Here is a 25,457-nt window from a genome sequence, read left to right as displayed (position 1 = left end):
GTGTTCGTGAAAATCTTTCAACCCAAACTGCTCGGACGCTACAGATGTCTCCTGGTCTGACTAACACCGTTATTGCTCAGCCACCTTCCGGCGTAGATGCGGAAGGTGGTGATTAAAAAAACAACAGATATGCTTAGTTTAAACAGAAGGATTTTGATGGGGATACGAGCAGAGTATGAGGCGGCCTCAAGCAGAATACATTATTTTTTATTATAATTTTTTTATGCCCAGCTCACGAGTTCCCTTGATGATGTGAGGCCTGAGGCAATTGCCTCTTCTGCCGAATGGTAAGTCCGCCAGTGGATGTGCCAGGTTACATTGTATTGTCTGGATGGGTATAGGGGCTCTGGGTGGATACAATGGAAGCAGGGATGGAGGAAGAGGATAGAGGGAGTAAAGAAGGGAGGGGTCAGATCTGTGATTGGAGGAAGAGGATAGAGGGAGTAAAGAAGGGAGGGGTCAGATCTGTGATTGGAGGAAGAGGGTAGAGGGAGTAAAGAAGGGAGCGGTCAGATCTGTGATTGGAGGAAGAGGATAGAGGGAGTAAAGAAGGGAGGGGTCAGATCTGTGATTGGAGGAAGAGGATAGAGGGAGTAAAGAAGGGAGGGGTCAATTCTGTGATTGGAGGAAGAGGGTAGAGGGAGTAAAGAAGGGAGGGGTCAGATCTGTGATTGGAGGAAGAGGATAGAGGGAGTAAAGAAGGGAGGGGGGTCAGATCTGTGATTGGAGGAAGAGGATAGAGGGAGTAAAGAAGGGAGGGGGGTCAGATCTGTGATTGGAGGAAGAGGATAGAGGGAGTAAAGAAGGGAGGGGTCAGATCTGTGATTGGAGGAAGAGGATAGAGGGAGTAAAGAAGGGAGGGGTCAGATCTGTGATTGGAGGAAGAGGATAGAGGGAGTAAAGAAGGGAGGGGTCATATCTGTGATTGGAGGAAGAGGATAGAGGGAGTAAAGAAGGGAGCGGTCAGATCTGTGATTGGAGGAAGAGGATAGAGGGAGTAAAGAAGGAAGGGGTCAGATCTGTGATTGGAGGAAGAGGATAGAGGGAGTAAAGAAGGGAGGGGTCAGATCTGTGATTGGAGGAAGAGGATAGAGGGAGTAAAGAAGGGAGGGGTCAGATCTGTGATTGGAGGAAGAGGATAGAGGGAGTAAAGAAGGGAGCGGTCAGATCTGTGATTGGAGGAAGAGGATAGAGGGAGTAAAGAAGGAAGGGGTCAGATCTGTGATTGGAGGAAGAGGATGAGAGAAGAGGATCTAAGCATTGGATACAGTTCAGAGTGAGTGTGGTGAGTTGCACTGCAAAACAGAGGCCCGCAAATATGGTGTCTGTGGCTTGTTTAGGGTTTCTGCTTCCTAATGTTTCAAATCGTTAAATAATGATATTGAGTTCATTTGTCAGTCAGAGCAGTTTTACTGAACCGAGTCTTGGGTTCGGTCGGGATTGGAGTTCTATTTTTTCCCAGAATCCTCGTGCTGTGTCTTCTCTTCATCCCCTCGCCAATCAGGACCAATTACCCATAAGCAGTGAACCCACAAACATTCTAACATTAATGTGATTTTCTAACTTCCTCAACTGGGCCTCGGTACTGGGGGAATACATCAGATTTCAATCTGGCATTGGAAGGAGGGGGGAACAATCCAGAAAACGGCACACTGTCAAACTTTTGGCTGTTTGCTTTCTTAATTCTGTAACCACAGGGCTTTTTACAAGCTCACAATGAAGGGCGAAATGATTCCCTCGCCTGTTGTATCTGTAGTAGACTATGACTAAACAGAGAGACAGACTAGTATGCCTTTACAGTCAGACCACAGCCTGCAGCATGCCAACAGCAGGCCAACAGCAGGCCAAAAGCAGGCCTACAGGAGGCCAAAAGCAGGCCAACAGCAGGTCTACAGGAGGCCAAAAGCAGGTTTACAGCAGGCCTACAGCAGGCCGACAGCAGGCCGACAGCAGGCCGACAGCAGGCCGACAGCAGGTTTACAGCAGGCCAACAGCAGGTCTATAGCAGGCATACAGCAGGTCTACAGCAGGCCTACAGCAGGCCTACAGCAGGTCTACATCAGGTCTACAGCAGGTCTACAGCAGGCCAACAGCAGGCATACAGCAGGCATACAGCAGGTCTACAGCAGGTCTACAGCAGGCCAACAGCAGGCCTACAGCAGGTCTATAACAGGCCAACAGCAGGTCTACAGCAGGTCTATAGCAGGCATACAGCAGGCCTACAGCAGGTCTATAGCAGGCATACAGCAGGTCTATAGCAGGTCTACAGCAGGTCTATAGCAGGTCTACAGCAGGTCTATAGCAGGTCTACAGCAGGTCTATAGCAGTCCTACAGCAGGCATACAGCAGGTCTACAGCAGGCATACAGCAGGTCTACAGCAGGTCTACAGCAGGTCTATAGCAGGCTAACAGCAGGCCAACAGCAGGTCTACAGCAGGTCTACAGCAGGTCTATAGCAGGTCTACAGCAGGCCAACAGCAGTCCTACAGCAGGCCAACAGCAGGCCTACAGCAGGCCTACAGCAGGTCTACAGCAGGCATACAGCAGGTCTATAGCAGGCCAACAGCAGGCCAACAGCAGGTCTACAGCAGGTCTACAGCAGGTCTATAGCAGGCTAACAGCAGACCAACAGCAGGTCTACAGCAGGTCTACAGCAGGCCAACAGCAGGCCTACAGCAGGTATACAGCAGGTCTACAGCAGGTCTATAGCAGGTCTACAGCAGGTCTATAGCAGGCCAACAGCAGGTCTACAGCAGGCCAACAGCAGGCCTACAGAAGGTCTACAGCAGGCCAACAGCAGGCCAACAGCAGGTCTACAGCAGGTCTATAGCAGGCATACAGCAGGCCAACAGCAGGCCAACAGCAGGTCTACAGCAGGTCTATAGCAGGCATACAGCAGGCCAACAGCAGGTCTACAGCAGGTCTATAGCAGGCATACAGCTGGCCAACAGCAGGCCAACAGCAGGTCTACATCAGGTCTACAGCAGGTCTACAGCAGGCCAACAGCAGGCATACAGCAGGCATACAGCAGGTCTACAGCAGGTCTACAGCAGGCCAACAGCAGGCCTTCAGCAGGTCTATAACAGGCCAACAGCAGGTCTACAGCAGGTCTATAGCAGGCATACAGCAGGCCTACAGCAGGTCTATAGCAGGCATACAGCAGGTCTATAGCAGGTCTACAGCAGGTCTATAGCAGGTCTACAGCAGGTCTATAGCAGGTCTACAGCAGGTCTATAGCAGTCCTACAGCAGGCATACAGCAGGTCTACAGCAGGCATACAGCAGGTCTACAGCAGGTGTACAGCAGGTCTATAGCAGGCTAACAGCAGGCCAACAGCAGGTCTACAGCAGGTCTACAGCAGGTCTATAGCAGGTCTACAGCAGGCCAACAGCAGTCCTACAGCAGGCCAACAGCAGGCCTACAGCAGGCCTACAGCAGGTCTACAGCAGGCATACAGCAGGTCTATAGCAGGCCAACAGCAGGCCAACAGCAGGTCTACAGCAGGTCTACAGCAGGTCTATAGCAGGCTAACAGCAGACCAACAGCAGGTCTACAGCAGGTCTACAGCAGGCCAACAGCAGGCCTACAGCAGGTATACAGCAGGTCTACAGCAGGTCTATAGCAGGTCTACAGCAGGTCTATAGCAGGCCAACAGCAGGCCAACAGCAGGTCTACAGCAGGCCAACAGCAGGCCTACAGAAGGTCTACAGCAGGCCAACAGCAGGCCAACAGCAGGTCTACAGCAGGTCTATAGCAGGCATACAGCAGGCCAACAGCAGGCCAACAGCAGGTCTACAGCAGGTCTATAGCAGGCATACAGCAGGCCAACAGCAGGTCTACAGCAGGTCTATAGCAGGCATACAGCAGGCCAACAGCAGGCCAACAGCAGGCCTACAGCAGGTCTACAGTAGGTCTACAGCAGGCTAACAGCAGGCCAACAGCAGGCTAACAGCAGGTCTACAGCAGGCCTACATCAGGTCTACAGCAGGTCTACAGCAGGTCCACAGCAGGTCTACAGCAGGCATACAGCGGCCTACAGCAGGCATACAGCAGGCCTACAGCAGGCCTACAGCAGGTCTATAGCAGGTCTACAGCAGGTCTACAGCAGGTCTACAGCAGGACTACAGCAGGTCTATAGCAGGTCTACAGCAGGTCTACAGCAGGTATACAGCAGGCATACAGCAGGCATACAGCAGGCCTACAGCAGGTCTATAGCTGGTCTACAGCAGGTCTATAGCAGGTCTACAGCAGGTCTACAGCAGGCATACAGCGGCCTACAGCAGGTCTATAGCTGGTCTACAGCAGGTCTATAGCAGGTCTACAGCAGGTCTACAGCAGGCTAACAGCAGGTCTACAGCAGGTCTACAGCTGGTCTACAGCAGGCATACAGCGGCCTACAGCAGGCATACAGCAGGCATACAGCAGGCATACAGCAGGCCTACAGCAGGTCTATAGCAGGTCTACAGCAGGTCTACAGCAGGCCTACAGCAGGTCTACAGCAGGTCTACAGCAGGCATACAGCGGCCTACAGCAGGCATACAGCAGGCCTACAGCAGGTCTATAGCTGGTCTACAGCAGGTCTACAGCAGGTCTACAGCAGGCATACAGCGGCCTACAGCAGGTCTATAGCTGGTCTACAGCAGGTCTATAGCAGGTCTACAGCAGGTCTACAGCAGGCTAACAGCAGGTCTACAGCAGGTCTACAGCAGGTCTACAGCAGGCATACAGCGGCCTACAGCAGGCATACAGCAGGCCTACAGCAGGTCTATAGCAGGTCTATAGCAGGTCTACAGCAGGTCTACAGCAGGCATACAGCGGCCTACAGCAGCCATACAGCGGCCTACAGCAGGCCTACAGCAGGTCTATAGCAGGTCTATAGCAGGTCTACAGCAGGTCTATAGCAGGTCTACAGCAGGCTAACAGCAGGTCTACAGCAGGCCTACAGCAGGTCTACAGCAGGTCTACAGCAGGCCAACAGCAGGCTAACAGCAGGTCTACAGCAGGTCTACAGCAGGCTAACAGCAGGTCTACAGCAGGCCTACAGCAGGTCTACAGCAGGTCTACAGCAGGCCAACAGCAGGCCTACAGCAGGCCTACAGCAGGTCTATAGCAGGTCTATAGCAGGTCTATAGCATTCTGAGCAGACCTGGGTTCAAGAGTGTGTGCTTGAACTTGTTTGAGCTTGCACTTTTGTTCCTAGTCCATTGGTTCCATCGCGCCAGACAAGCTCAATCGCACACACCTAAAGGTTTTGAAAGATCTCAAAGACTACTTGAACCCAGGTCTGATTATACCGTTTTTACTAAGTCAATATGTACTTGTTGTAAATGTTTTGGCGTGAAACTGGTGGCAGTTGTGAAAGAAGTCAATAGTTGGATGAGTTGCAGAGGTAATTCAAAATAATGCCTTTGCTGATAAGATGCTTTTTCACTAATTAGACCAATTTCTCTTGAACCATATGGTCTATCTATTACAAACTCATGGACAATTTAGACAAAGATTTAAAATAATTATACTATGTATGAATATTTTTTTGTTTTGTTATTCAAGTATAAATTACCAAAGTTACAATAGATTGCCATAGATTTTCGGTAACTTTGGTAAATTACCGGTAGCTTTGCAACCCTACTGATACCTAATATAGGACAACTTACAGAGAGACTGCACTGGGATCAGTTCCAGTCAACAGACAAGATTCCTAGAGAGAAGATTCATAGCCCTATGTTTAGAGAGTGACAGGAGGGGTCTACTATCATATCACACAGATCCACTACAAGGAAACAGATTAGTCATGTAGCACATGAATGGTATGTGGAGAGGCCTGGCTGATGACAGCTGATGTTCTTTATTACAATTATCGCTGAAGAGAAGGGGAATTACAGGGCTTTCAGAACTGCCTTGATGATATACAGTCTGGAAAACAGTGAATGCCTCTCCTCTGTTACAAGATACATCTTTAAAAGGTTCACTCGGTTAGAGGGAGAAATGTAGAATGGAGTTGGCTCCTGCAGGCTGGTTTTCGACTTGAGGTACTTCAGAAGGAGAGCATAAAGCAAAACCAAGAGGGACGGAAATAGAGGTGTGAAGAGCTGGAAAGAGAATCTATATGAGAGAGAGAGAGAGAGAGAGAGAGAGAGAGAGAGAGAGAGAGAGAGAGAGAGCAGGAGAGAGAGAGAGAGAGAGAGAGAGAGAGAGAGAGACAGCTAGTCCTGGAGTTCATAAACCGGGTCTACTAACACACTGAAGCCTCAGGACCAGAACATCCAATCAATCAGAATAAAACAAATTACAACATAATAAACAAAACTACATTGCTTATTGGGAAACACAAGTACAAGCAGAAAGCATAATGCAGTGCTATCTAGCCCTAAATCAACAGTACACCGTGGCTAACTATTTGACCATGGTTACTGATCAAAACCTTAGAAAAATCTTGACAAAGTACAGGCTCAGTGGGCACAGCCTTGCCACTGAAAACCTGGCTCCCTGTAGAGGAAAGGCTGTACAACCATTGCACAACAGCAGAACCTGACACAGAGCTACATTTCCTGACAAAATGACAAAAATATAAAACAATTAGAGAGTGCAATTTCCCCAAATTTGAAACCCTTATTCAAGGTTTCAAAGACCTCTCTGATGAAAACAGGTTACCCATCCTGTTGGGGGAGGACGCAGAGAGCTGTGTGTTGGCAGTACTGTTGTACCATTGTACCAATAACGCAAATTGAATTGAGAGAGAGAGAGAGAGAGGCAGAGAGAGAGGCAGAGAGAGATGCAGAGAGAGATGCAGAGAGCGAGAGAGAAAGTGACTCATACTATGTAGCATTGTCTGACATGGGAGACAAGCCCAGAGGCATTAGCTCGCCTTGCAGTACAGTCATTACGGTTTCCCTAAAATACATCTGAGAAGGATATCAGTTTTCTGCAGTGCCACAGGTGCTACACAGAAAGTGGTCGCAGTGCTCAGTGGAGACGCCAACACTGCCATTGGAGCAAACTCAGAAGATGCTTAGCATGAGGATAGAAATAGATGATAGACATTAGCCAAGCAGACACTATGGGATCCAATTACTGTGGGCTCACAAGTGGTCTATGAAACATCTACGAGTGGAGAGAGGACATGAGCAGGTCTGAACAAGAATCCCAAGAATCTATATTATATGACTCATAAGTCTAACATAAATAGCAAACACATACTAACTCATACACTGACACACACACACACACACACACATGATGCCAACACAATGACAAGTATACACAAACACACACATACACTCAATCACACACACAAACACAGCTGCTGCCTCCCGTCCCGTGTGTGGGTACGCAGTGTTGAGTCCTGGGGTCCCTGGCCGTGTGTGGGTACGCTGTGTTGAGTCCTGGGGTCCCTGGTCCATGTGTGGGTATGCAGTGTTGAGTCCTGGGGTCCCTGTCCGTGTGTGGGTACGCAGTGTTGAGTCCTGGGGTCCCTGGCCGTGTATGTGTACGCAGTGTTGAGTCCTGGGGTCCCTGGCCGTGTGTGGGTATGCAGTGTTGAGTCCTGGGGTCCCTGGCCGTGTGTGGGTACGCAGTGTTGAGTCCTGGGGTCCCTGTCCGTGTGTGGGTACGCAGTGTTGAGTCCTGGGGTCCCTGGCCGTGTGTGGGTATGCAGTGTTGAGTCCTGGGGTCCCTGGCCGTGTGTGGGTATGCAGTGTTGAGTCCTGGGGTCCCTGGTCCGTGTGTGGGTATGCAGTGTTGAGTCCTGGGGTCCCTGGTCCGTGTGTAGGTATGCAGTGTTGAGTCCTGGGGTCCCTGGTCCGTGTGTGGGTACGCAGTGTTGAGTCCTGGGGTCCCTGGCCGTGTGTGACGGCAGCTGCTGACCGGTGTTAGCGCCGTAGCGCCGCGGTTCAGTTTTGTGGATTAGCACGCCTGCGTGAATACTGAGACGACATCACAGCCAATCACATATTCATGGAAAATTCAATTTTTTCTACCACCGCGCTGGGGTGATTTGGCTCGACAAAGGGGTCTATCTCGTCCAGAAAATTGTGTCTCTAATTGAAAAGCCAGACGAGGGAAGTTTTTAGAAAGGAGAGAGGGACTGAAACAGTCAATAGGAGTATTTCTAATATAGTACAGTATGGCTGTTCTATTCCTCCCCATTGTGAGTGCAAGCTCATTTTGACTGTCTATTCTTGTAGGCGCTGACGACAGTCGAGTGTAGTGCAGCAATCACCTTGCAATATCCACTCTTCTTCTCCGCTTCCCCTTTCAGTCATTTCAAATAGATATACAAGCCTGTCATTGGCAGGCGCCGCTCCTAAAACCGTCTAGGCGGCAGGTAGCCTAGTCGTTAAGAGCGTTGGGCCGGTAACAGAAAGATTGTTGGTTTGAATCCCCAAGAAGACTAGGTGAAAAATCTGTGGATGTGCCCTTGAGCAAGGCACTTAACCCTAGTTGATCCTGTAAGTCACTCTGGATAAGAGCATCTACTAAATTCCCCCCCAAAAAAGAGTAAGTAATTGTCTTGATGATAATGAATAAGGCCACGAGGGACCCATGTTGTGTAGATGCTGGAACACTAATTGGAGCCAATCAACATTTCACACTGACACAAGATAATCTGATTTTATTCCCTCCCAGTGGTGCTGCCACTTTATATGGTGATGAAGGTTTTCTTTCCAGGGGTTACCGGAAACAGAGCATTCTGGGAGTTCAGACGAGGGTCTTCCTGCTCCCCGAGGCGAAGCCCCAAGTATACCACAGTTTGGGTTTTGATGACAGGTGTAAAATGAGACCGGAGAGAGATAGAGAGAGAGAGAGAGAGAGAGAGAGAGAGAGAGAGAGAGAGAGAGAGAGACAGATATGCAGAGAGTGACTGCAGAGATTTCCTGAGATTCCACAACACCCCCCGGTGTGGCCAATGCAGAACACCACGACACCCCCCGGTGTGGCCAATGCAGAACACCACGACACCCCCCGGTGTAGCCAACACAGAACACCATGACACCACCGGTGTGGCCAACTCAGAACACCACGACACACCCCGGTGTGGCCAACTCAGAACACCACGACACCCCCCGGTGTGGCCAACGCAGAACACCACGACACCCCCCGGTGTGGCCAACGCAGAACACCACGACACCCCCGGTGTGGCCAACGCAGAACACCACGACACCACCGGTGCGGCCAACTCAGAACACCACGACACCCCCCGGTGTGGCCAAGCAGAACACCACGACACCCCCCGGTGTGGCCAACGCAGAACACCACGACACCCCCCGGTGTGGCCAACGCAGAACACCACGACACCCCCGGTGTGGCCAACGCAGAACACCACGACACCACCGGTGCGGCCAACTCAGAACACCACGACACCCCCCGGTGTGGCCAAGCAGAACACCACGACACCCCCCGGTGTGGCCAACGCAGAACACCACGACACCCCCCGGTGTGGCCAACGCAGAACACCACGACACCCCCGGTGTGGCCAACACAGAACACCACGACACCCCCGGTGTGGCCAACGCAGAACACCACGACACCCCCCGGTGTGGCCAACACAGAACACCACGACACCCCCGGTGTGGCCAACGCAGAACACCACGACACCCCCCGGTGTGGCCAACGCAGAACACCACGACACCCGCCGGTGTGGCCAACGCAGAACACCACGACACCCCCGGTGTGGCCAACACAGAACACCACGACACCCCCGGTGTGGCCAACGCAGAACACCACGACACCCCCCGGTGTGGCCAACGCCAACGCCAACGACACCACCGGCAAAACACATCTACACAAAAAGTCACACCCCTGCATTCAAACACATTTGATATTAAACCATAATTTAAAATTACACACTAACTTATTCAACAACACACTGCCTATATGGACCAGAGCAGCGAAGTCTGTGTGTGTGTGTGTGTGTGTGTGTGTGTGTGTGTGTGTGTGTGTGTGTGTGTGTGTGTGTGTGTGTGTGTGTGTGTGTGTGTGTGTGTGTGTGTGTGTGTGTGTGTGTGTGTGTGTGTGTGTGTGGTAGACGGGAGCTGAGGTTTATAAGGAAAAGGGGGAACGGTTTTACAGACCTGTAACACACCAGATGGAATGTCCTCTTTCCATGGGCCCTGGGATGGGAAAATAACAGACTCTCCATTTCTCTTCTTATAACTTTCACAGGGGGCTGGGGTGTTACTTTCCATGACCGGATGGACACCGTTTAAATTAATGAGTTATATTGTTGTATAATCTAGCCTCTATGTGTATGTACAATAGTGTTTGTACTCCGACGTATGACAGAGAGAGGGCTTGGACGTAAGATAAGCTTCCACCGGATCCATCAAAAGCAGCTTTTGCTTCCTTGACACCATTGAACAAGTATTTGTCGGTTGTGTGTCGGTGTGACAACGTCGTGTGGAAAAGAGAAATGATCATGTGAAAAGAGGATTAAACAAAAGGAGAAGCCGCAGGGCCTGCAGCTAGAATCCCCTCCTCCTGGTCCTCTCCTGCTTTGGTGCTCAACGCTAGCGTTGTTCACCTCAGCCCCAACACGCTGAGACAATCAGTTGGGTTTTCCCTTCACAGCTAACGCATGCCGGACACCGGGTTTGCATACAAACAGCCTGTCCAAATACACACAAGAGAAGGCAGAGCGAGATGGACAGGGAGATGAGTGAGGAGGGGGGTAGATTGTGTGTGTGTGTCCGTGTCCCTGTTTGTGTGTTTTTGCTTGACTCTCCCTGATGCTGGCGGCTTTGGATTGAACCCAGAATGTGATTAGCTGAGTGATGCACTGCCTCTCTGTTTACCCCAGCGTTATTCTGAGGAGACACTCACTCCTTTTCCTCCCTTCCCGCGCTCCCGTCCCGTGCTCCCTTGGAAAAACAAAGATCCAACTGCAATAAATAACAGCACAGCTGAGGCTCTGGGATCAAATCACTCTCCTTCTCATTCCAGGGCGGTGGCAGACGGGACACTTTGGTGGAATTACTTTGCTAAAGTTACCTGGGAAACAAATGGACCATAAGATCATAAACAACCTGGACAGGATGGAGGGGGATTCAGAGATAGAGTGTTTTTATAATAAGCTACTGACTGTCATATCCTGTGGTGATTATGGACAGGCTAAAAATGTGCTAAAGGTAGATATGGGCTATTTTGACCTCATGACTGCTAAGCTAGAAAGGCCAATGCTCACTGACTTCTGGGTGATTTGTGATGTTTTATTTGTGCTTACCATGACTGTGATTTTGTATTCTAATGAATGTATATACACTACCGGTCAAACGTTTTTGAACACCGACTCATTCCAGGGTTTTTCTTTATTTTTACTATTTTCTACATTGTAGAATAATAGTGAAGACATCAAAGCTAAGAAATAACACATATGGGATCATGTAGTAACCCAAAAAGTGTTAAACAAATCAAAATATATTTTATATTTGAGATTCTTCAAAGTAGCCACTCTTTGCCTTGATGATAGCGTTGCACACTCTTGGCATTCTCTCAACCAGCTTCATGAGTTAGTCACCTGGAATGCAAAACAATTAACAGGTGTGCCTTCTTAAAAGTTAATTTGTGGAATATCTTTCCTTCTTAATGCATTTGAGCCAATCAGTTGTGTTGTGACAAGGTGGGGGTGGGGGGTATACAGCAGATAGCCCTATTTGGTAAAAGATCAAGTCCATTATTATGGCAAGAACAGGTCAAATAAACAAAGCGAAACGACAGTCCATCATTACTTTAAGACATGATGGTCAGTCAAAACGTAAAATTTCAAGAACTTTTAAAGGTTCTTCAAGTGCAGTTGCAAAAACCATCAAGCGCTATGATGAAACTGGCTCTCATGAGGACCGCCACAGGAAAGAAAGACCCAGAGTTACCTCTGTTGCAGAGGATAAGTTCATAAGAGTTACCATACTGTCAAAACTTCCACCGAAGTCGGTCCCTCTCCTTGTTCGGGCGGCGTTCGGCGGTCGACGTCACTGGTCTTCTAGCCATCGCCGCTCCACCTTTCATTTTCCATTTGTTTTGTCTTGTTTTCCTGCACACCTGGTTTACATCTCCTCATAATTACTATGTGTATTTAGCCCTCTGTTCCCTCCATGTCTGTGTGGGGTATTGTTTATTGTCAAGGTTGGCACGCTTCCGGCTGGTTTGCGCCGGGTTTTGTTTTGTACCCGTGCTTTGTGGCAGCCGGTACTTTGTACTTGGTTTTTGTCCTTTGTGCTGCCTCCCTTGTTCTTTGGGCATGTGTTTTTGTGACGCGGTTGCGTTCTGTTGAAATGATTCCCTAAGTAAAGTGCTTTGTCCACTCATCTCTGCTCTCCTGCGCCTGACTTCCATGCACCAGCTACACTCACTGTTGACACAGCCTCAGAAATTGCAGCACAAATAAATGCTTCAGAGTTCAAGTAACAGATACATCTCAACATCAACTGTTCAGAGGAGACTGCGTGAATCAGGCCTTCATGGTCGAATTGCTGCAAAGAAACCACTACTAAAGGACACCAATAAGAATAAGAGACTTGCTTGGGCCAAGAAACACGAGCAATGGACATTAGACCGGTGGAAATATGTAATTTGGTCTGATGAGTCCAAATTGGAGATTTTTGGTTCCAACCACCGTGTCTTTGTGAAACACGGTGTGGGTGAACGGATGATCTCAGCATGTGTATTTCCCACCGTAAAGCATGGAAGAGGAGGTGTTATGGTGTGGGGGTTCTTGCTGGTGACACTGTCAGCGATTTATTTAGAATTCAAGGCACACTTAACCAGCATGGCTACCACAGCATTCTGCAGCAATATGCCATCCCATCTGGTTTGCGCTGAGTAGGACTATCATTTGTTTTTCAACAGCACAATGACCGAAACCACACCTCCAGGCTGTGTAAGGGCTATTTTACCAAGAAGGAGAGTGATGGAGAGCCTCATCAGATGACCTGGCCTCCACAATCCCCCGACCTCAACCCAATTGAGATGGTTTGGGATGAGTCAGACCGCAGAGTGAAGGAAAAGCAGCCAACAAGTGCTCAGCATATGTGGGAACTCCTTCAAGACTGTTGGAAAAGCATTCCAGGTGAAGCTGGTTGAGAGAATGCCAAGATAGTGCAAAGCTGTCATCAAGGCAAAGGGTGGCTACTTTGAAGCATCTCAAATATAAAATATATTTTGATTTGTTTAATACTTTTTGGTTACTACATGATTCCATATGTGTTATTTCAGTTTTGATGTCTTCACTATTATTCTACAATGTAGAAAATAGTAAAAATAAAGAAAATGAGTAGGTGTTCTAAAACTTTTGACCTGTAGTGTGTATATATGTATGTATATATAGTGTTAATGTTTATTTTATATTGTGTTATAGAGGGCGCATCTGTAAAAGAGACTTAGTTCTCAATATGTCTTCCCTGTCAAAATAAAGGTTAATAAACTACCATACATGATGAATCGATAGGTTCTGCTAATGTATAGTTCAGGATATCATTTTACATTTTAATGTATGCTATGCATTAAAAAACCTATTATGGCACATCTGATGGTAGGCTATCTGATGTTTCTCAGTGACAGTAATTTGGTCATAACTAGCACCACGCTATGTGTTTCCATGGATGCTGTGCAGAACGTCTAAATTTACCAACAGCCAATGTTTTGATAATCCAGCGCTCAAAATAATAATTCAATTTGTCGGCGCTCTCCACTTTTCTCTGTGCATCCCACAACATGTCTCCTAATCGTTCAGGCTACAGTTAGCAGAAAGCAGTGAAAGCCATATAATAATTATCACTAAAGAATGTGATGGCATTGTTTTGTTGTGAGATGATATCATTGGCCGTGTCTTTTTCATGTAAAAGAGGGATCTATTTTTGACAAGGTCGTTTGTCGCACCGCCCAAGTAACATGAAGTTGAGATGAAAAGAGCCCACCACGTTTTCTTCTCTCCCTCCTCTCTTTCTCTCTCTTCTCTTTCTCCTCTTTCTCTTTTTTCTCTCTCCTCTCTCTCTCTCTTTCTCCTGTCCTCTCTTTCTCTCTTGCTCCTCTCTCTCTCTCTCCTCTCTTTCTCTCCTCTCTTTTTCTCTCCTCTCTTTCTCCTCTCTTTCCCTCTCCTCTTTCCCTCTCCTCTCTTTCCCTCTCTCTCTCTCTCCTCTCTTTGTCTCTCTCCTCTCTCTCTCCTATCTTTCTCTCTCTCCTCTCTTTCTCTCTCTCTCCTCTCTTTCTCTCTCTCTCCTCTCTTTCTCTCTCTCTCCTCTCTTTCTCTCTCTCTCCTCTTTCTCTCTTTCTCTCTCCTCTTTCTCCTCTCTTTCTCCTCTTTCTCCTCTCTCTCTCTCCTTTCTCCCCTCTTTCTCCTCTCTCCTCTCTTTCTTGATCCCCTCTCTTTCTCCCTCTTTTTTTCCCTTCTTCTTCTTCTTCCTCGAGCCTCCCCCTCTGGTTGTCAGTATAATAAACAAACCAACAAGAAGATAAGTCTGACAGTAGACATGTTGTCAGTATAATAAACACACCAACAAGAAGATAAGTCTGACAGTAGACATGTTGTCAGTATAATAAACACACCAACAAGAAGATAAGTCTGACAGTAGACATGTTGTCAGTATAATAAACACACCAACAAGAAGATAAGTCTGACAGTAGACATGTTGTCAGTATAATAAACAAACCAACAAGAAGATAAGTCTGACAGTAGACATGTTGTCAGTATAATAAACACACCAACAAGAAGATAAGTCTGACAGTAGACATGTTGTCAGTATAATAAACACACCAACAAGAAGATAAGTCTGACAGTAGACATGTTGTCAGTATAATAAACACACCAACAAGAAGATAAGTCTGAATCAAAGATGAACCTGTCAATAATGACAAAGGATCTGGTCAAATGCAGGAGTGAAGAATAGTGTGAGAAACGATGCAGTAACTCCTGGTGAGAAAGACAGGTGCAGTATAGTGTCTCACACCTGGTGCGACAGACAGGTATAGTATAAAGTGCCTGGCCAGAATCCAATCTTCAATCCGTGAGGATGTTAGTGAGGAGCAGATGAGAGGGAGCGGTCCCTGCTGAGCCACTACGGGATCTATCTCACTGTGTCGCTACATATCCCCTCCCTCCTATTAGAATGATCTCTACTGTACCAGACCAGCAGCAGGGCATCAACACACACACACACACACACACACACACACACACACACACACACACACACACACACACATACAGACACACAAACACATACACACACACACACACACACACACACACACACACACACACACACACACACACACACACACCCAAATCCAGAGTGTAGGTCTCTCAGTGTCCGTCTGAAGAACAGCAGGAGGTACCAGCCCATTCTGAATGCTATTCACGAACATCTCACATCCACTGGATGACCCCTACAGAATTCCAGCCTTGTTGTCAAGGCAACCCCAGGAACTTTTACTTTCCCCACACTCCGACACAACACTGAGGAAGAAGAAAAAACAACTTCAATAGGAAAATGTTAAAAAGTTCCCAGCTCCAGGAAGAAACTAACCACATATAAAACGCAAGAAACTCACAGTAAAGAACGTCAATCAAAGAAGAAAGGAAGAATGGAGGAGGAGGTGGAAGTAAAAATAGAAGACGGAAAATGCAACTGTCCATTGTGCCAAGGCCTGCCAGGTGGTTGTTTTCCTCGTTGCCAGGAGACCACCCCCCATCCCAAACACACACATTCCTATAATTGGTTATTTCATTCTGAATAGTTTCCAGCTCCCCAACATGGGGGTGTGTTAATGTGAGACCACAAAATAAAGAGAGAAAAAAGAAAGAGGGAAAGGACAGGAGAGAGAGAGAGAGAGAGAGAGAGAGAGAGAGAGAGAGAGCAGAGAGAGAGGGCAAGACAGAGACAGAGAGAGAGAGAGAGAGAGAGAGACAGAGAGAGAGGGCAAGACAGAGACAGAGAGAGAGAGAGAGAGAGAGAGAGAGAGACAGACAGAGACAGAGACAGAGAGAGAGCAGAGACAGAGAGAGAGAGAGAGAGATAATGCCTCGAGTCAGAGGGAGAGGGACCAGGATGGAAGGGGGCTGCAGTGCAGGGGGCTTCAGGGCCTCTATGACAAACGGGCAAGGGCCAAGGTCAAGCGCATCATAAAGGACCCCACACACAATCTTGCCCAATGTTTTGAGCTGCTGCCCTCCAAAGGGATATAAGGTCCCACTGTTCAGTAGTATAGGAGCTGGGCAAGTTTCATTCCATCAGCCATCGGGCTGCTGGACAGTGGGACATAGGACAGATGCAGGCCCAATGTAATGTGTGACCTGTGTACTAACTGTCCAGTTTTCCATATCGTATTTACTGTGTTGTGTGTATTTGTATGGACAATAAAGTAGTGTATATTGTATCGGAATGACAGAAGGAAAGAACAAATGAAGAGAGAAGGCAGGAGAAAAGAGGAGAATTTCACCACCTCAGTAGCAACAGAATCTGGATAACAACCTCATCACCCCAGGATTCTTCCTTATCTCATCATCCTGCTGCTGCCAGCCCCCTCAGAACGATATATGGTCTGTGCCAAATAGTGCACCAAGCCAAATAGTGCACTAAGCCAAATAGTGCGCCTAGCCAAATAGTGTGTCTAGCCAAATAGTGCACCTAGCCAAATAGTGCACCAAGCCAAAAATAGTGCACCTAGCCAAATAGTGCACCTAGCCAAATAGTGCACCAAGCCAAAAATAGTGCACCTAGCCAAATAGTGCACCTAGCCAAATAGTGCACCTAGCCAAATAGTGCACCTAGCCAAATAGCGTATCAATCCACAGTAGCGAAGATAGATGAGACAATAACTTTAGCTTTCTAAGGGGTATCATTCAGATCAACAGCAGTAAGTAGCTACTAGTTAATACAGACATTAGGTCTAGAGCTGAAGGACTGTATGTTATAATTCAAACAGCCATTGCCTTGTCCTGCCCTGTCATAGTTACTATGACACAATCAGTGAGAGAAACATTGGGAGAGAACTCATGGTCTGAAGACACACAAGCTCTAATGACCTCATCGAATGGAAAACACTCATGAAGGGAGGGAGGGAGGGAGGGAGGGAGGGAGGGAGGGAGGGAGGGAGGGAGGGAGGGAGGAAGCCCTCTTGGCAGCAGACATCTTTGGTGGCAGAATCAGTCATTTTGAACTCCCTGGCAAAGACCTTGACTCCATGTCTCCTGGGCGAACCATGATTAATGTCCACTGTACACACACACACACACACACACACACACACACACACACACACACACACACACACACACACACACACACACACACACACACACGCGTGCGCGCGCGGATCGAGAGCTTCAAGTTCCTTGTTGTCCACATCCTCAACAAACTATCATGGTCCAAACCCACCAAGACAGTCGTAAAGAGGGCACAACAATGTCTATTCCCCCTCAGGAGACTGAAAAGATTTGGCATGGGTCCTCAGATCCTCAAAAAGTTATACAGCTGCGCCATTGGGAGCATCCTGAAGGGTTGCATCACCGCCTGGTATGGCAACTGCTAAGCATCCGACCGAAGGCGCTACAGAGGGTAGTGCGTACGGCCCAGTACATTACTGGGGCCAAGCTTCCTGCCATCCAGGACCTATATACTAGGCGGTGTCAGAGGAAGGCCCACAAAAATTTCAAAGACTCCAGCCACCCAAGTCATAGACTGTTCTCTCTGCTACCGCACGGCAAGAGTAACAGCTTCTAACCCCAAGCCATAAGACTGCTGAACAGTTAAACAAATGGCTACCCGGACTATTTGCACTGACCCCATTTTTTTACGCTGATGCTACTCACTGTTTATTATCTATGCATAGTCACTCTACGTCTACCTACATGTACATATGAACTCAACTACCTCGACTAACCCGTACCTCTGCACATTGACTCAGTACCGGTACCCCCTGTCTAAAGCCTTGTCATTGTTATTTTTTTTGTTACTTTTTTTATTTGACTTTATTTAGCAAATATTTTCATTCTCTGCATTATTGATTAAGGGCTTGTAAGTAAGCAGTTCACGGTAACGTCTACACCCGTTGTATTTGGTGAATGTGACTATAAAATGTGATTTGATTAAACACACTAGATCAACCCTAAACTTTCAGACCCAGCATTTGACATACAGTCTGGTTGGAAAAGAGGACCTCTTAGCACCACTCAAAGAGCATGGATAGAGAGAGATGAGGTAAATGATTCAGAGGACTCCAGTGTGAAAACTATTTCCAACTGAAGACTGGGGGAACCAAATTAACTCTCTGTTTAGCATGTGAAGTGCAAACAAATGCCTTTTGCATTCAGTCAGTGCCTCAGAAATCAACCAGAAAGTGGTGGTAAGGGGGAGAAAAAACATGTTATGTATTCAAATAGCAAGCAAGCATATTATTACAAAACATGATGATGTTTCCTACCCTGTCCCTTTAAATTCTCAATCTAGAAATTCCAAATGGCTACAGGGTCGTGGACACAGACACGGGTAAACCCCCTTCCAACAGATACCATTAAAAGAGGAAGAGGATGGTGCTGGTTGATGGTGATGGTGCTGGTTGATGGGATGGTGCTGGTTGATGGTGATGGTGCTGGTTGATGGTGATGGTGCTGGTTGATGGGATGGTGATGGTTGATGGTGATGGTGCTGGTTGATGGGATGGTGATGGTTGATGGAGATGGTGCTGGTTGATGGTGCTGGTTGATGGGATGGTGCTGGTTGATGGGATGGTGCTGGTTGATGGTGCTGGTTGATGGGATGGTGCTGGTTGATGGAGATGGTGCTGGTTGATGGTGATGGTGGTGGTTGATGGAGATGGTGCTGGTTGATGGGATGGTGCTGGTTGATGGGATGGTGATGGGATGGGATGGTTGATGGTGATGGGATGGTTGATGGTGATGGGATGGTGCTGGTTGATGGTGATGGGGATGGTTGATGGTAATGGTTGATGGTTGATGGTTGATGGTGATGGGATGGTTGATGGTGATGGGATGGTGCTGGTTGATGGTGATGGTGCTGGTTGATGGGATGGTTGATGGAGATGGTTGATGGTGATGGTGCTGGTTGATGGGATGGGGATGGTTGATGGTAATGGTTGATGGTTGATGGGATGGTGCTGGTTGATGGGATGGTGATGGTTGATGGAGATGGTGCTGGTTGATGGTGATGGTGCTGGTTGATGGGATGGTGATGGTTGATGGAGATGGGTGCTGGTTGATGGGATGGAGCTGGTTGATGGGATGGTGCTGGTTGATGGGATGGTGATGGTTGATGGAGATGGTGCTGGTTGATGGGATGGTGATGGTTGATGGAGATGGTGCTGGTTGATGGTGATGGTGCTGGTTGATGGAGATGGTGCTGGTTGATGGGATGGTGATGGTTGATGGAGATGGTGCTGGTTGATGGGATGGTAATGGTTGATGGAGATGGTGCTGGTTGATGGTGATGGTGCTGGTTGATGGAGATGGTGCTGGTTGATGGGATGGGGATGGTTGATGGAGATGGTGCTGGTTGATGGTGATGGTGCTGGTTGATGGGATGGTGATGGTTGATGGAGATGGTGCTGGTTGATGGGATGGTAATGGTTGATGGAGATGGTGCTGGTTGATGGTGATGATGCTGGTTGATGGTGATGGTGCTGGTTGATGGGATGGGGATGGTTGATGATAATGGGATGGTGATGGTTGATGGTGCTGGTTGAAGGGATGGTGATGGTTGATGGGATGATGATTTTGATGGTTGATGGTTGATGGGATGATTTTGATGGTTGATGGTGATGGTTGATGGGGTGGTTGATGGTTGATAGGATGGTGATGGTTGATGGGAACGGTTGATGGTGATAGCTGATGGGTGATGGTTGATGGGATGGTTGATGGTGATAGCTGATGGGTGATGGTTGATGGGATGGTGATGGTTGATGGTGATGGTTGATGGTGATAGGAATGGTTGATGGTTGATGGGATGGTGATGGTTGATGGTGATGGTTGATGGTTAATGGGATGGTTGATGGGATGGTGATAGTTGATGGGATGGTGATGGTTGATGGTGATAGCTGATGGGTGATGGTTGATGGGATGGTTGATGGTGATAGCTGATGGGTGATGGTTGATGGGATGGTGATGGTTGATGGTGATGGTTGATGGTGATAGGAATGGTTGATGGTTGATGGGATGGTGATGGTTGATGGTGATGGTTGATGGTGATGGGAATGGTTGATGGTTATGGTTGATGGATGATGGTGATGGTTGATGGTTTAGTTTATGGTTGATGAGATTGTTGATGTTGATAGTGGATGGTTGGAGCACAGGGAAGCACAAAGAAGGCTCTTTCAACAGTGGAAGCTTTCTGCTCGGAACGCTGTTAACAAGTTATGGGACTTGGTGGCAGACTGTTCCCAGAATGTCTTCCGGGAACTGACAACAGGGGTCCTGGAATGAATTACCGTCTCTCAGGCCTTGGTCAGACCGCTTGTGGTCAAAACACGACCACGCCCTCATCTGGTGACACCACATGTCAACTCGTTGAACAGTGTCTGAACACTGTCTTGTTGACATAATGTGTGTGTGTGTGTGTGTGTGTGTGTGTGTGTGTGTGTGCGCGCGTGCGTCTGGAAATGTTTGTACTTGAGCATCTTTATGAAGAAAATGTCTACAGGTAATTATAATAATGTGCATAAATCTTCAGTACACTGGCAATGTGAAGGGTTATTAGTACCATGTCTGGATGTTTAATAACAATGTGAAGGGTTATTATTACCATGTCTGGATGTTTAATAACAATGTGAAGGGTTATTAGTACCATGTCTGGATGTTTAATAACAATGTGAATGGTTATTAGTACCATGTCTGGATGTTTAATAACAATGTGAAGGGTTATTAGTACCATGTCTGGATGTTTAATAACAATGTGAATGGTTATTAGTACCATGTCTGGATGTTTAATAACAATGTGAATGGTTATTAGTACCATGTCTGGATGTTTAATAACAATGTGAAGGGTTATTAGTACCATGTCTGGATGTTTAATAACAATGTGAAGGGTTATTAGTACCATGTCTGGATGTTTAATAACAATGTGAAGGGTTATTAGTACCATGGTAAATCAAAATTAAATGTTTAACATGTGCTGAATACAACAGGTGTAGACCTTACAGTGAAATGCTTACTTACAAGCCCTTAACCAACAATGCCGTTTTAAGAAAGTATTTACAAAAATAAACTGAAGTAAAAAAAATGATATGTGTATATACTATATATATATATATATATATATATATAAAATCATCCAATATTGGATACCTTATCACTGCTGTTATTGTTACGTACCGTCTAACAAGTTGTGACATCTACTCTATTTATATACATTTAGCGTAATGGTCGTCTGATTTTATGCAGTTTTAAGAAAAAAAAAGAATAATTAAAGAGCAGCAGTAAAATAACAATAGCGAGGCTGCAATAATGGAGCTGTGAGTCGGGAAGCAGGTGCAGGTGAAACGTTTAATAAAACAACAAAACCAGGAACGAGACAATTCCATGTGGCTACACGCCGGTACACAAGAATAATACCAACTGGTAAGTGAACATAAGAGAGTGACATATAGAGGGGAGGAAATGATGAAGGTAATGCAGTCCAGGTGTGAATCATAATGATTAACAGGTGCGCGTAATAAGTGCCAGGTGTGCGTAATGATGAATCCCAGAACCAGTGGTTAGTATTCCGGCGACGTCGTACGCCGGAGGGGAGGAGCAGGAGAAGACATGACAGAGGCTATATACAGGGGTCTGGATGTCTAACAATAAATGTGTAACATTAGGGGTTAAAGGTCAACTGCTTGTTTACACATGATTAAAAGTTAAAAGTCAAATGGTGTAATACCATTGCTTCTGATCAGATATACCACAGACATGTTGCATCTTGGGTCCTTGGGATATACACTGCTCAAAAAAATAAAGGGAACACTTAAACAACACAATGTAACTCCAAGTCAATCACACTTCTGTGAAATCAAACTGTCCACTTAGGAAGCAACACTGATTGACAATACATTTCACATGCTGTTGTGCAAATGGAATAGACAACAGGTGGAAATTATAGGCAATTAGCAAGACACCCCCAATAAAGGAGTGGTTCTACAGGTGGGGACCACAGACCACTTCTCAGTTCCTATGCTTCCTGGCTGATGTTTTGGTCACTTTTGAATGCTGGCGGTGCTTTCACTCTAGTGGTAGCATGAGACGGAGTCTACAACCCACACAAGTGGCTCAGGTAGTGCAGCTCATCCAGGATGGCACATCAATGCGACCTGTGGCAAGAAGGTTTGCTGTGTCTGTCAGCGTAGTGTCCAGAGCATGGAGGCGCTACCAGGAGACAGGCCAGTACATCAGGAGACGTGGAGGAGGCCGTAGGAGGGCAATAACCCAGCAGCAGGACCGCTACCTCCGCCTTTGTGCAAGGAGGAGCAGGAGAAGCACTGCCAGAGCCCTGCAAAATGACCTCCAGCAGGCCACAAATGTGCATGTGTCTGCTCAAACGGTCAGAAACAGACTCCATGAGGGTGGTATGAGGGCCCGACCTCCACAGGTGGGGGTTGTGCTTACAGCCCAACACCGTGCAGGATGTTTGGCATTTGCCAGAGAACACCAAGATTGGCAAATTCGCCACTGGCGCCCTGTGCTCTTCACAGATGAAAGCAGGTTCACACTGAGCACATGTGACAGACGTGACAGAGTCTGGAGACGCCGTGGAGGACGTTCTGCTGCCTGCAACATCCTCCAGCATGACCGGTTTGGCGGTGGGTCAGTCATGGTGTGGGGTGGCATTTTTTTGGGGGGCCGCACAGCCCTCCATGTGCTCGCCAGAGGTAGCCTGACTGCCATTAGGTACCGAGATGAGATCCTCAGACCCCTTGTGAGACCATATGCTGGTGCGGTTGGCCCTGGGTTCCTCCTAATGCAAGACAATGCTAGACCTCATGTGGCTGGAGTGTGTCAGCAGTTCCTGCAAGAGGAAGGCATTGATGCTATGGACTGGCCCGCCCGTTCCCCAGACCTGAATCCAATTGAGCACATCTGGGACATCATGTCTCGCTCCATCCACCAACGTCACGTTGCACCACAGACAGTCCAGGTGTTGGCGGATGCTTTAGTCCAGGTCTGGGAGGAGATCCCTCAGGAGACCATCCACCACCTCATCAGGAGCATGCCCAGGCGTTGTAGGGAGATCATACAGGCACGTGGAGGTCACACACACTACTGAGCCTCATTTTGACTTGTTTTAAGGACATTACATCAAAGTTGGATCAGCCTGTAGTGTGGTTTTCCACTTTAATTTTGAGTGTGACTCCAAATCCAGACCTCCATGGGTTGATAAATTGGATTTCCATTGATTATTTTTGTGTGATTTTGTTGTCAGCACATTCAACTATGTAAAGAAAAATGTATTTAATAAGATTATTTATTTCATTCAGATCTAGGATGTGTTGTTTAAGTGTTCCCTTTATTTTTCTGAGCAGTATATTTATTGACAATGACAATCGTCTATATCCTTTGTCTGGGCACAGCCACCTCCGAAGGCCCTGTAAACTGGGGGGGGGGGGGATTCTTCAATTTTCATGCCTATCAATCTGTGCTGGAATCGTAAATGTCCGACCTAGTGAAACTAAATGGCAGCATTTGTCTTCTTTTATTAGGCTGTGCAATATAGGGGGGACCTCAATACGTCGACCTTTCAAAGTAAGGCAATGCCAAGTTAATTAAGGATAACTCAAACATGGCGTCCCAGGCTGTCAGTGTTTGGCTGACTGACAGATGATTCACACTTGTCTCAGTACTGAATCAGTCTGTCTGTCAGAAGTTCTTCATGAATAGAAAATGGGCCCTTATAATACAAAAACCCATTTTCTTTTTTATCGATTTCAATCCAATTCTATGCCAAATCAAAATGTTACTTCAACATTATAGGTTGAGCATTGGCATAGTATTTGTTAGTGTTTGTGGCTGCTATATAGACAGTATGTAACCTGGTAGAGCGAGTCATCTAGTTCATGCCATGTTAGATAGAGAGCGGTCTGGATTATGTTTCTCATATGAAAGAGGCTGCAGGCAAGGCCAGCAGCGGTGGGAAATGTTTCCTTCCAGCTGTACGTTTTCTGTCGTGACAATAGCACCATATTCAACTGATGTCCCTGATAGACACTGCAAGGTCCAGGACAGCTGACAATATTCTACCCAATCACAAAGCCCTCTCACTATCTATTTTTTTCTCCTCTCTCTTGCTGTTTACATTGCGCTGCTAATTACAATTAATTACATGTCAATTAAACTAGGTCATAAATCTCGAATTATGTGCAATTAATTATTTGGACAAATGCCATAAATCCGCTTTAAACTGAAACATTCAAGGTGGATATTAATACAGATTATTTAAACACTTTAGTATCATCATATGACAATGTCAACACCAACCAAGTGGCACTGAGTGGGACAGAAAAAACTGTTTGCCTCCACTGTGCGCACCTCTAAACAAACTGACATCATCATCAATATTTTGTTAGATGCGCACTTGAAGACATGTTGATGCGCTTCAGAGTAGCCAAACAATACAACCGGATTCAATGCCATGAGCAATGAATGCCATGAAGGAAAAATACCTAGACAATAACTTATGTCAATTGGGATGGGCTGTTATGGTGACTGGCGGGTTGTGTAGGCTACAAGCGGGGAACCCAATACATCACCACGGGGTGTAACCGGGACGGGACGGGTACTTACGCTGCTGTTCTCCCCCGTCCAGTGAACCATCGCCTGGTTGTGAGTGGCATCCCCTTTGAGCACGAACGAGCTGCTGAGCAGGGACACTTTCTCTTGGGAAAGCGCTCTCTTGAAGCGCGGGGATTCCACCACCATGTCATTATCACCCAAGTCCTGTCCGAACATTCCGTCTCTCCTGTCTATGCCTATACCGCCACCGCTGTCAAGCATACGATGCGCGTCGCTCCGGTGTAAAACGCCGCTGTCACATCGCACGGGTCCCATCAGTGACATCCAAGCCGAGGCGATAAACACAGCCCGGCACAGGTGCGCTGAAACTGTTCCTTTCGGACGCAGAGGTACCATGGTTCGCGCCATTATAGCGCTCATATCGTGGATACTGACAGAGAGAGACTGCGATTCGAGTGGAAGATAGATAGCACTTACTGTAAGCGGAGAGAGAGGGAGGGAGGCTCGGAGGGATGGAGTGGAACTGGAGCGAGGCCATACAATGGAAACAACGTGCTCGTGTCTGTGTCAACTGGAAGACGCGAGGTGCACATTGCATGTGCGCCATCTGGTGACATATACCCTACATTGCTGTTTCTGAAAGCCTTAATCGTTGAAGACTTAAAACCCCTTCCCACGAACTGATTTTTATTTATTTATTATGTCACCTTAATTTAACCAGGTAGGCCAGTTGAGAACAAGTTCTCATTTA

At 47.3% G+C, this 25,457-nt stretch overlaps 1 protein-coding gene across 3 annotated transcripts in view; it reads right to left on the bottom strand.

The window, feature by feature from the left end:
• The window catches only part of LOC106608564 (VPS10 domain-containing receptor SorCS2), a 550,052-nt gene extending 524,821 nt beyond the window's left edge, over positions 1–25,231 (bottom strand). For all 3 annotated transcript variants that reach the window (XM_045721501.2, XM_045721502.2, XM_045721503.2), the window contains exon 1: positions 24,758–25,231. In XM_045721501.2, the coding sequence (XP_045577457.2) occupies positions 24,758–25,126 (369 nt within the window). In that variant the 5' untranslated portion in view covers positions 25,127–25,231. The remainder of the gene's footprint in view (positions 1–24,757) is intronic.
• Positions 25,232–25,457: the final 226 nt, after the last annotated feature.

This window comes from Salmo salar, chromosome 07 (assembly GCF_965601325.2).
Source record: "Salmo salar chromosome 07, fSalSal1, whole genome shotgun sequence".
Lineage (NCBI taxonomy): Eukaryota > Metazoa > Chordata > Actinopteri > Salmoniformes > Salmonidae > Salmo > Salmo salar.
Note: the sequence above shows the minus strand (reverse complement) of the source record. Positions and strands in the feature narration are given on the sequence as shown.